The sequence below is a fragment of the Propithecus coquereli genome, unplaced genomic scaffold (genome assembly GCF_000956105.1).
Source record: "Propithecus coquereli isolate 6110/MARCELLA unplaced genomic scaffold, Pcoq_1.0 Scaffold351, whole genome shotgun sequence".
NCBI lineage: Eukaryota > Metazoa > Chordata > Mammalia > Primates > Indriidae > Propithecus > Propithecus coquereli.
In genome coordinates this window covers 671245-683839 of record NW_012149186.1, presented here as the reverse complement: position 1 = coordinate 683839, position 12595 = coordinate 671245, and the positions used below count along the sequence as shown (strand labels likewise).

At 38.2% G+C, this 12595-nt stretch overlaps 1 protein-coding gene across 1 annotated transcript in view; it reads left to right on the top strand.

Moving 5' to 3' along the window:
* The window catches only part of LOC105815999 (mitogen-activated protein kinase 8), a 30886-nt gene continuing 18291 nt past the window's right edge, over positions 1 to 12595 (top strand). Inside the window, exon 1 of the mRNA XM_012651296.1 lies at positions 1 to 114. Coding sequence (XP_012506750.1) covers positions 25 to 114 — 90 coding nt within the window. The 5' untranslated portion in view covers positions 1 to 24. The remainder of the gene's footprint in view (positions 115 to 12595) is intronic.

The window sequence follows — 12595 nt, the reverse complement described above, 5'->3', positions numbered from 1 at the left end:
GCAAATCTTTGCCAAGTGATTCAGATGGAGCTAGATCATGAAAGAATGTCCTACCTTCTCTATCAGATGCTATGTGGAATCAAGCACCTTCACTCTGCCGGAATTATTCATCGGGTTAGTAGAAAAAACTATCATCATTCTTATTGAGATGAAATTCACATAACAAAATTAACCATTTTAAAATGTACAATTCAGTGGCGTTTAGTACATCCACAGGGTTGTGAATGTTGTTGCAACTACCACCTCTATTAAATTCTAAAATATTTTCATCACTCCAAAAGAAAACCCCACATTCCCTTCTCTGCCTAGCCCCTGGCATCATACTAATCTACTTTCTCTGTCTGTTGATTTGTCTGTTCCGGATATTTCATTATAAATGGAATCTCATGACTAGCTGGACAAGAGCCACTGGGAGCCCCAGCTCTTTGCCTCAGGTGCCAGTTTGCTAGGAGAGCCTAAGGGGTGAAATGGTCTTTTTGTCTCAGAACTTGGTGGACAGCTTTGTATGTTTCCTGCTACCTTTTTAAGACAGACACTTGAGCTATATTCTAAAAAAGTAATAATAATAAAATTTAAAAAAGGGAATTGTATAATTTGTGACCTTTTGTGTCTGGCTTCTTTTACTTAGCATAATGTTTTCAAGGTTTATCCATGATGTAGCATGTATCAATAGTTCTCCTTTTTATGACTGAATAATGTTATATACTACATTTTGTTTATCCATTTATCCATTGATGGGGCATTTGGATTATTTCTACCTTTCAGCTATTATGGATAGTGCTGCTGTGAAAATTCATGTTCAAATATCTGTTTTCACTCCTTCTGGGTATACACCTAGGAGTGGAATTGCTGGTTCATATAGCAACTCTATAGTTAACTTTTTGAGGGACCATCGAACTGTTTTACACAGTGGCTGCACCATTTTACGTCCTCATTAGTGCAGCGTATGAAGTTTCAGTTTCTCTGCATCCTCGTTGATACATATGATTGACCTTTGATTCTAGCCATCCTAGTGGTTATGAAGTGGTATTTGCTTGTGATTTTGATTTGCATTTCCCTGATGACTAATGATGTTGAGAATCTTTTCATGTGCTTGTTGGCCATTTGTATATCTTTTTTGGAGAAATGTGTATTCAAGCCCTCTGTCCATTTTTTCATTGTGTTGCCTTTTTTTTGTTGTAGGCATAGGATTTCTTTATATATTCCATATACTAGACCCTTATCAGATACATGATTTGTAAATGTGTTCTCCTTTTCTGTAGACTGTCTTTTCACTTTGTTGATGATATCCTTTAATACACAGAAGTTTTTAATTTTCAAGAAATCTAGTTTATCAATCAATGTTTTTCTTTTGTTGCTTGTGTTTTTGGTGTCATATGTAAGAATCCATTGTCAAATCCAAGGTCATGAATATTTAGCCTTATGTTTTCTTCTAAGAATTTCATAGTTTTAGCTTTTGCATATAGGTCTTTGATTAATTTTGAGTTAATTTTTTAATATGGTTTGAGGTAAGGGTCCAACTTCATTCTTTTTTATGTGGAAATCCAATTGTCCTGGCATCATTTGTTAAAGAAACTATACTTTCCCCATCGAACGGTCTTAGCACTCTTGTGGAAAATCAGTTGGCCATAGACGTATGGTTTTCTTTCTGAACTCTTAGTTCTATTTCATTGATCAGTGTGTCTGTCCATATACCCCTACTACATTATTTTGATCACTATAGCTTTGTAGTAAGTCGAAGTGGGAAAGTATGAATTCTCCAACCTTGTTCTTTTTCAGTACTGTTTTGACTACTCCGAGCCCCTTGTGATTCTATGTAAATTGGAAGGTCAGCTTTTCTGTGTCTACGGAAAAGGCCATTGGAATTCTAATAAGGATTTCATTGAATCTATAGAGTACTTTGGGAATTTTGCCATCTTAACAATATTTAGTATTCCAGTTCATGAATACAGGATGTCTTTCCATTTTCTTAGGTTGTATTAGTCTACTTTTGTAGTCTAGAGGTCCATGATCAAGTTGCCAGCAAATTTGACTTCTGCTGAGGCCTCTTTTCCTGGCTTGCGGATGACCACCTTCTTGCTGTGTCCTCATATGGCCTTTCCTCTGCATGTGTGGCGAGAGAATGCTCTGGTGTTTCTCTCTTCTTATAAAGACACCAGTTCTATTGGAACAAGACCCCACCCTTATGGACCTCATTTTAACCTAAATTACCTTTATAAGGGCCTTATGTCCAAATATAGTCACATTGGGGTTTCGAGCTTCAATATATGAATTGGAGTTGGACACAATTTAGTACATTACATAGGTCTTATTTAACTAATTTCAGCAATGTTGTGTAGTTTTCTGTGTACAAGTCTTTCACCTTCTTAGTTTATTCCTAAGTATTATATTCTTTCGGAAGTTATTATAAATGGAATTGTAGTCTTTCCTTTTCAGATTGTTCATTGCTAGTATGTAGAAGCACAACTGATTTTGGTATGTTGAGTTATCCTGCAACTTTGCTAAATTTATTAGCTCTACCAGTTTTTTAATGGATTTTTAAAAATTATTTTCTGTACATAAGATTAAATCATCTGTTCCCTAGTTTTACTTCTTCCTTTCTAATTTGGGTGCTTATTTTTCCTCTTTTCTTGCCTAGCTGCTCTGGCTAGAACTTCCAATAAAATATTGAGTAGAAGTGGTGAAAGTGGGTATCTTTGTCTTATTCCTGAACTTAGGGGAAAGGCTTTCAGTATTTCACCATTAACCATTAAGTATGACATTAGCTGTGGGGTTTTCATGAATTTTTTTTTCTGGTTGCAGAAGTTTCCTTCTGCACCGGAGCTTAGTCACATTGTATAGTCAGAGGAAACAGATCGCACAAGACTGCCCTTAATCCAGTCACAAACTTGGAGGTTTTCCCCAAGACCACCCTCATTTCAGAGCAGCTAGCTACAAATGCAGGGGTCCTCACAACCACCTTCAGGTTTGATAATTCGCTAGAATGACTCATAGTACTCTGGAAAGTACCATACTTAACAATTAGTTTTATTACAATGAAAGGATACAAATTAGAACCAGCCAAAGGAAGAGACTCATAGGGCAAAATCTGGGAGAAGTCCAGACATGGAGCTTTCAGTTGTCCTCTCCTCTCGGTCACAAAGTATGACAATACACATAGAGTATTGCCCCAGAGAAGTTCAACCAAGCCTTTGGCATCCAGAGTTTTTATTGGGATTCAGTCACATACAGTTCCTCCTTATCTATGTGAGATACATTCCAAGACTTGCAATAGATGCCGGAAGCCACAGATAGTACCGAGATAGTACTAAACCTTATATATCCTATGTTTTTTCCTATACATACACGTATGGTAAAGTTTAACTTATAAATTAAGCACAGTAGCAGATGAACAACAATAATAGTAAAATACAGCAATTATAACAATATGCTATAAAAAAATTCTGTGAGTGTGGGCTGGCTCTCAAAATATCTTATTATACTGTTCTCACCCTTCTTGTGATGTGGTGGAGTACAGTGCCTACATGATAAATAAGATGAACGACGTAGGCATTGTGACACAGCATTATTAAATAAAGTAAGGGTTACTTGAATACAGGCACTGTGATGCTGCCACAGTCTATCTGATAATCAGGACAGCTGCTAAATGACTAACAGGCAGGTAGCATATACCTGGATGATACACTAGACAAAGGAATGATTAACATCCTGGTTGGATGGAGCAGGATGGTGTGAGATTTCATCACAGTACTCAAAATGGCACACAATTTAAAACTTTTGAATTGTTTATTTCTGAGATTGTCCATGTAATATTTTCAGACCACAGTTGACTGTGGGTAACTGAAACCACAGAAAGTGAAATCGTGGATGAGGGAGGACTGCTGTACCGCTGGCCTTAGTTTCCAGCTCTTCCCGAGGTTCGTACTAATGCCTTTAGTCTCCAGTGCTTCCAGAGGTTGGAGCTGGTATGTGTCCCCAGGCCCCCATCATAAGTCATGTTAGACTGTCCCGTGGCCAAAGCCCTGAGGCAGACAGAGACAGTCCTATCAGGCAGGACATACCCAGGGTCTAGAGATTACCAGTAGACTTCTCTTTACGTAAGATTAATTCTTCAGCACATACCTTCTATTCGTAGTTTAAGTGTTTTCATCATGAAAGTGTGTTAGACTTTGTCAAATGCATTTCTGCATCAATGGAAATTATCATATGTATGTTTTTTCTTCAATTAATGTGGTATCATTGATTTTTATATGTTGACATACCCTTCCATTTCTGGGATAAATCATGTTTAGTCATGGTATTGTAACCTTTGAATATGCTATTGGGGTTGATTTGCTAGTATTTTGTTGAGAACTTTGGCATCTGTGTTCACAAGTAATACTGATCTGTAGTGTTTTTTTATATCTTAGTCTGGCTTTGGTATCAGGTAATGCTGGTCTCAGAACAAGTTTAGAAATACTTTCTTTTCCATTTTTTGGAAGACGTTAAGAAGGATTGGTGTTAATTTGTATAGAAATTATTGGTAGATTTTGCCACTGAAGCCATCTGGTACTGGGCTTTTCTTTTGGGCGAGATTTCTGATTATTGATTTACTTTCTTTGCTTATTATAGTATAGGTCTGTTCAGATTTTCTGTTTCTTGAGTTCGTTTTGATAATACTGTGTCTTTCTAGGAACTTGTCCATTTCATCTAGTTTATCTAATTTGTTGGTGTATAATTGTTCGTAGTATTCTCTTGTGATCCTTTTTACTTCTGTAAAGTCAGTGGTTATAGCCCCACTTTCATTTCTGATTTTAGTTATTTTTATCTTCTTTCTTATTGTCCTAATAAGTCTAGCTAAAGGTTTGTCAGTTTTTGTTGATGTTTTCAAAGAAGTGACTTTTGGGTTTGTTGATTTTCTCTATTATTTTTTTATTCTCTATTTTGTTAATCTACACTTTGATCTTTATTTTTTTCCCTCCATCTTCTTGCTTTGGGACTAGTTTACTCTTCCTGGGTTTTTTTGTTTGTTTTTTGTTTTTCTTTTTTAAATCTCTTTCTGTTTTCTTAAGATGGAATATTAATTTATTGATTTGCGATCTTTTTTTAATATAGGCATTTACAGCTATGAAATTAGCCTCTGAGCTCTGCTTTCTCAGCATTCCCTAAATTTTGGTATGTTGTGTTTTCATTTTCATTTGTCTCAAAATATTTTCTAATTTCCCTTTGATTTGTTCTTTGATTCATTGGTTGTTTAGAAGTGTGTTAACTTCCACAAATTTGTGAATTTTCCAAGCCAGGGAGAGGTGGGTGGAGCAAGAACTACTTAAAACACCAAAAATATTTCCTATTTTTTTCCAATTTTTTTATTGTACTAAAATAAAATACACGCAACATAAAATTCTACCATCTTAACCATTAAGTATACAGTTCCATGGTATTAAATACATTTATAATGTTGTGCACCCATCACCACCCTCCATCTCCAGAATTCTTTTTATTTTGTAAAAAAAAAAAAAACTCTATATCCGTTAAATAATAACCTCCCATTCTCCCTGCCCCTGCAGCTCCTGGCAACCCTCATTCTATTTTCTATCTATATGATTTTGACTACTCTAAGTATTTCATATAAGTGGAATCGTTCAATAGTTGCCTTTTTGTGTCTGGCTTATTTCAGTTAGAACTATGTGCTCAAGGTTTATCCATGTTGTATTAATAACACATCAGTCCCCAACCTTTTTGACACAAGGGACCCGTTTCATGGAAGGCAGTTTTTCCACAGACCAGGAATGGGGGCTGGGGAGTGGGGGGATGGTTTGGGGATGATTTAAGCACATTAGATTTATTGTGTACTTTATTATTATTACATTGTAATATATAATAAAATAATTATACAACCTACCATAATGTAGACTCTAATGCCACCACTGATCTGACAGGAGGTGGAGCTCAGGCGGTGATGTGAGCCATGAGGAGCAGCTGTAAATACAAATGAAGCTTCGCTCGCTCACCTGCCACTTACCTCCTGCTGTGTGGCCCAGTTCCTAACAGGCATGGACCAGTACTGGTCCACAGCCTGGGGGTTGGGGACTACATTTGTAACATACGTCGGAATTTCCTTCCTTTTTTAGCCTGAATAATATTCCTATTTGTATAACGTACTTTGCTTACCTATTCATCAGTGGACACTTGGGTCGCTTCCAATTTTTAGCTATTGTGAAGATTGTTGCTGTGAACATGGTTGTTCAAATATCTCTTTGAGACCATGCTTTCAGTTCATGGAAGTGTGCAGCCAGAAGTAGAACTGCTGGATCACATGGTAATTTTTTTAACTTTTGAGGAACTGCCACACTGTTTTCCACACCTGCTCTGCTATTTTATCTTCCCACAAGCAGTGCACAAGGATTCCGATTACTCCTTATTCCACCTACAGTTTTCTGTTTTTCTGATAGATAGTAACCGTCCTAATTGGTGTGAGGTGGTTTCCTATTTTTTTTAAGTTACCTTTTTCTTGATTCTGAGTTTACTTGATTGCTGTGAACCTTTGAATGTTTTCCAGAATTCTCAAAAAGTTGATTCTGACATTTTTTGCTCTGTTTTCTGGTGTTTCTGTGGAGCCGTTTTGTCTGACATTGCTGCCTCTCATCATGTTCCTGGAGAATTGTATTTCACTGATTTACATGGAGTAGTGTAAAGTTTATTTTTGCTCTAAAATGAAGCAGTATAAAAAATAAGCTGCTATCATTACTAACATGTAAACTTGAATAGTCACCAGAGTTGTGTTTTCTATATACATATACAGAAATATGTTGTAATTTTTGCATTCTAGGTTTTTAAACAGCTTTTTTGAGATATGATTCATATACCATACAATTTACTCACTTAAAGTGTACAATTCAGAGTTTATTATATTCAAAGATTGTATACCCATCACCATAATGCATTAGGTCATTAACTATGAAATGTCCTATTTCAAATCAAAAGTTCAGTTTATTATATCCCAAATAAGAAGCAGAATAATTAATCAAAGTATGCACCTAAGCTACTGACACAGTTTTGCCATCTTAATGGTAGGCTGGTTTGTGCCAGCAGTGAAGAAGCCTGGAGAGTGAGTGGCAATGAAATCGTGGAGGGCGTTTTCCACAGCTTGTTGAGAATTGAATATTTTTCCCACCGGAAGTGGTCCAAAGCCTGGAAGAAGTGGTAGTCAGTTGGTGCAAGGTCTGGTGAATACAGTGGATGACAAGAGTTTCCAAGTTTAGCCTTTATAGTTTGAGCAGCATTTGTGCAACACGCGGTCGAACATTGTCATGCAAGAGGATTGGCCTGTTTCTGTTGACCAATCTTGGCTGCTTAATTGGCAAGCATCCTCATCATTTCATCAATTGGTTGCAGTAGACATCTGCTGTAATTGATTGACCAGGTTTCATGAATCCATAGTGGATAATACCAGCACTGGACCACCAAACAGACACCATCAGCTTTTTTTGATGAATATTCGGTTTTGGACTATGTTTTGGCACTTCATCTTTATCCAGCCATTGTGCTAAACGCTTGCGATTGTCAAAAATAATCCATTATTCATCACCTGTAACAATATGGTATAGAAATGGTTCACCTTTATGTCATGACAGCAAAGAAAGGCAAGCTTCAAGATGATTTCTCTTCTGATGCTCATTTAATTCATGTGGAACCCATCTATCCAGCTTCTTGGCCTTGCTGATTTGTTTCCAGTGGTCCAATATTGTTGGAACAGTAATGTCAAACCTTGCTGCTAATTCACACACAAGTGTAATGGATTCGCTTCCACTACAGCTTTCAGCTCATTATCATCATCTGTGTTGGTCTCAGGTTCACCACATGGCTCATTTTCAGTATTAAAATTACCAGAACAGAACTTCTCAAACCATCCATGTACTGTGTGTTCATTAGCCACATCCTTCCCAAACACTTTGTTGGTATTTCGAGCTGTCTGTGCTGCATTGGTTTCACTACGGAACTCGTATTTGAAAATAACTCAAATTTTTGACTTACCCGTGGTTTCACAAAAATTGCTCTAAAAAATGTTGAAAGATAATCACTAGCCAAACTGTGCATTTGAAAGAATGAGGATGTACCTTGACAATATAAATAAAACAAGAAGTGTCAAAGTGAAATGTCAGAGATACCAACTATCTAACTTAGTACTTAAGGAAATTGGACATTTCATACTTAATAATTTTACACCACTTTGTGCTCCTAAAAGAAACTCCAAACCCGTTAGCCGTCACTTCCCGTTTTTCCCTGTCCCCTTCACCTCCAGCCCTAGACAGCCACTAATCTGTTTTGTCTCTATATTTGCCTACTCTGGACATTTTATTTAAACGGAATTATATAATATGTGGTCTTTTCTGGTTGGCTGCTTTTACCTAGCATAATATTTTCAAGATTCATTCATGTATGTATCATGTATCAGTGCTTCATTTCTTTTTGTTGCCAAATAATATTGCACTGTAATGGCTGTACTACATTTTGTTTATCCATTCATCACTCGATGGATATATAGGTTGTTACCATATTTTGGCTATTATGAATAATGCTGACATGACAGTTGTAAAATTTTTTGTGTGGATGTATGTTTTTGTATTTTAGTTTTAATTATAGCTTCTTTTTTTGAAAATCACTATGTCTAATTTGAGAGGAATTTTTTTTAAATTATATAATTCAGTGGAATTTTATCTCCCATCTGAGTCATCTTGTGTCAAATAACCTTATTCATAATAAAACAAATACATAGATTTATGTTCAAAGTATAAGATAATTATGTGAGCTATTTAGGCTTATCCTTAATTACTCTAAGTAAATTCCTTTGTATAGTGCATATACAGCTGCTCTACTGCAGTCTTTAAACAACCTAATAGAAATCTCTTTAAATGGGATTGTATTTTATCTTCCTGAGCCCATACTCATATACTGTGTGAAGTAGAGCAAATGAATTAAACTTTTGGGTTTAGTTGGTTTGTTTCCTGAGTCCTTAGACCATGACATTAATTCACCACCGTGGAAGTTCATTTGATTATAGTTAAAGTAAAATCTTCCATATAGAAGGCTTCCAGATTAATGGGATTAGCAGGCAGGTAGACCAAAAAAACAGACCAAATGGTAGAAGATAAAAAACAATGGAAACAGCAAGAAACATAAAAAAGAAACATAAAATCACTGAAGACCAATATATAACATAATGTGTTAATGGTATTAATCCCTTAGTAAAAAAAAAAAAAGGTCAGAGTTTGACACCCACAAAACAGCTGAACAACAGCAATGCAAACATGAAACAAACAAGAGTAACTAACTCTATTCAGTGAAGATTGAGTATGGTGGGGCCGCAAAGGAAGCATTACTTCCTGGGGATGGAGAGTCCCTTTATAAAGATGAAGGGTGTAATCCAGTTAGAAGAAATGACAATGAAGAAACTGTACACATCAAGTAGCGTTGCTATACACAAAGTTTAAACTATAGACAGCAAGTATGCACAAAACATAATAGTATTGGGAGATTCTAACATACTCCTTTAGTGTCAACAGATAAAGTGGTAAAAATGAAGCACAGCTATAGAAAATTTCTTAATAGAATGAAGTTGAGCTAATAAGAGGCATAGTAGGTTCTGATACCTATTATGAAGAATATACCTTTCTTTACCTTGGGCTGGGCCATGTGAGAGACAACTCTAGGGTGGAGATATGCATGTAGGAAGTTTACTGGAGGGTACTTTCAGGATCAACATCTGTGAGGGAATAAAGGAAGTAAAAATGGACAGAGGGAGAAATCGAATTGGATGTAATCACTCCAGAGGCCTCAGCTGGTGACTCAACCAGCCCTTTATGCTGAGGAGCAGCATGACCTTGGAAAAGGTGGTGCTCTGTGGCTGAGGGCTGTTCCTGGGGAGATTGGCTGAAGCCTGTCAGCAGCCGCCATTCCCAGCCGCTGGAAGAATGAGTGCCTCAGGCCTGAACCAGGGATCTGCTGTGCCACTTGTTCCTACTTTCTTTGTACAGTAGTTCTAGAAACTGCTTCTCCCAGATTTGTGTTCCCTTTTCCTAGAGCAGCTTCTGAGAAGTTTAATGAGGTAAACTACAGCCTTCATTTTTGCTGCTGGTCTTGAGGCCACAGTTGATGGTCTTCTCTCTGCTCTACTACTCATTCTAGATTTACCTCACCCTTGGCTAGTACCTCTGCTGGTCTGAGATTCCTTACTTGGTAAAATAACCTGACTTTTCATTCCTTAGGGGGGCTCATTACAAGTCGGGGTGGGAGTGGGATTCCACATAGTCACTCAGAGACCAAAGCTAAATGAGTCTCCATCATCTGGATAGTTGCTGGTCACTTTGTCAGCGGAAGAGAAAGCTTGATGGCTGGCTCTTCTGTGCTTGGGCCTAGGAGGGACACACATCACTTCTGCTTGGAGCCCATTGGCAGAGCTAGCCAGCCATAGGACTTGTGTAATTGTAAAGGAACTGGGACATGTCAGGAGAGCAGACTTTAGAATGGTGGTGAGCACCAGTCTGTGCCACAGTCTGCCCTCTGGCTGTCAACATTACTTTGCTCCCTTTATTCCATACCTCCCTAAAGGAGACAGCCCGAAGTCCTATTCCATCAAGGCATTTAGCTCCAAGTAATGTGGACAGTAATGTCCATGTCAAATTCAGACATTGCTCCTTTTGGTCCAGGAACTAGGAACGGGAATGACCAAATTATCTGGCCACCCCCGTTACTTCCCCCTCAAATACCTTAGAGTGGTCAAAAGGGCCAGTGTTACCACAATAAACAGTTTCCATTTGGAAAACTGAAAAATACAGTCGTTGGTTAGCTGTGATTGCAATTTTATTGGGCAGATATTGTGTGTGTCCCTTGCTCTGGCAGTAGGTGGGGAATATCCCTTGATTAGGCCCTGACGCTGATCTCCGTAATCCCTGTCCTCTGTTCTCTGTGGTAGCTGGCTCCACCCTGTAGGAAAATCTTCGTGTTCTGTTATCCTCCTCGAATATATCTGAAGTGGCTATTGAAGAAATGTCTTCTCCTTGAGGGCTCTTCACCGTTCTCAGCCTGCTTACCACCTGTAAAAGATTGGGGCCCAAGGGTCTTTCTAAAGTAGTCGTTCTCAACCAGGCCACTATTGACATTTTGGACCAAATAATTCTTTTCAGGGGCTGTCCTGTTCATTGTAGGGTGTTAAGCGGCATTCCTGGCCTCTGCCCACTGGATGCCGGTAGCACTCCTCAGTTGCCATAACCGAAAATACCTCCTTGACATTGCCAAACATTCCCTGGGGGCAAAAGTGCTGTGAATTGAAAACCGCTGTTTTTAAGTATAGAATGGTCATAGACCTATGGAGTTAGCTCTGAGAGTTATCTAGCTCTCTCAGAAACTTAAATGGTTTCTTCTCATTTTGATTATAGTTCTTTTCAAACATTTTTGTTAACTCACAGGTCCTGTATTCTTGACTTAACTGAGGCTGTCTTGAGTCTATCTTTAAGCTTTCTGGCTTCTGTTGGCAAACTGAGGCAATTTCATCAATTGATTCTACAGCTATTTTTTCCTTAAACACTTTCAGAATTGTTATGTGAAAAAGATGCATAAAAACCAACTCAGGGTATCAGTGGCTTAAAACATTTGTTGTTTGCTCATGGCTCCGCAGGGCTGGCTGTGTGGCGCTGCTCCAGATCATGGGTCAGGTTCAGGCTTGTTCCATGTTCAGGTTTCAGCATCCAGGATGAAAGAGTGCTTCCCGGACACATCCTTTTCTCACGGTAAAGGTAGATGAGTGGAAGGCATGCTAAATCAAGCATATTCCCCCACATCCATTAGCTGAAGTAAGTCACAGGACTGAGCTGATCCACAGGGTGAGGACACCTTCTGGGGTGGGCAGGGATATTTGCTGGACACTCTGCCATACCTTTTTGGAGAGTTCTAGTAGCATTTAGCTTTTCTAAAATGGAAAGGCCCTGGAATTCTAGACTCTGTTTCCATTTATTTATACTTTTAAAGGTTGTCAGTTCTTTCAAATGCAGCTAATAGCCACCAACATAACCTACTTAAGATTTGCTTTCCAGTCCCTTTCTCTGGAGTAGGGGTTAGCAAACTCTTTCTGTAAAAGCCATATAGTAAATATTTTAGGCTTTGCAGACAACAGTCTTTGTCACAGCTACTAGACTCTGCCATTGTAACACAAAAGCAGTTGTGGACGGTATGTAATTGAATGATGAGTGTGACTGTGTTCCAATAAAACTTTCTTTACAGAAGCAGACAGGCCTTAATTACCAACCCTGTTCTAGAGTGTCAGGTTCATTACACAAGTGCTGTGCAGGTGACAGATTCATGAAATGTTTTGCTACTGTATAACCTAGATCACCTTTCCAGCCTTCGATGTTAGTTTTCCCTGCTGCTTAACTGCTAAGCCATGATCTTGTGTTTTTATAGTAGTGACATCGCATTCCTGGCACCGGTTTCAGTGTTGGTCAGAATAGATTCATCTATGGTGAGATAACAAATAAACCTTGAACTCTCAGTGGCTTAACATGACTAAGGTTTGTTTCCCATAGTGGATGTCTGGCACAGGTCATGGTGAGGGTGGGGACTC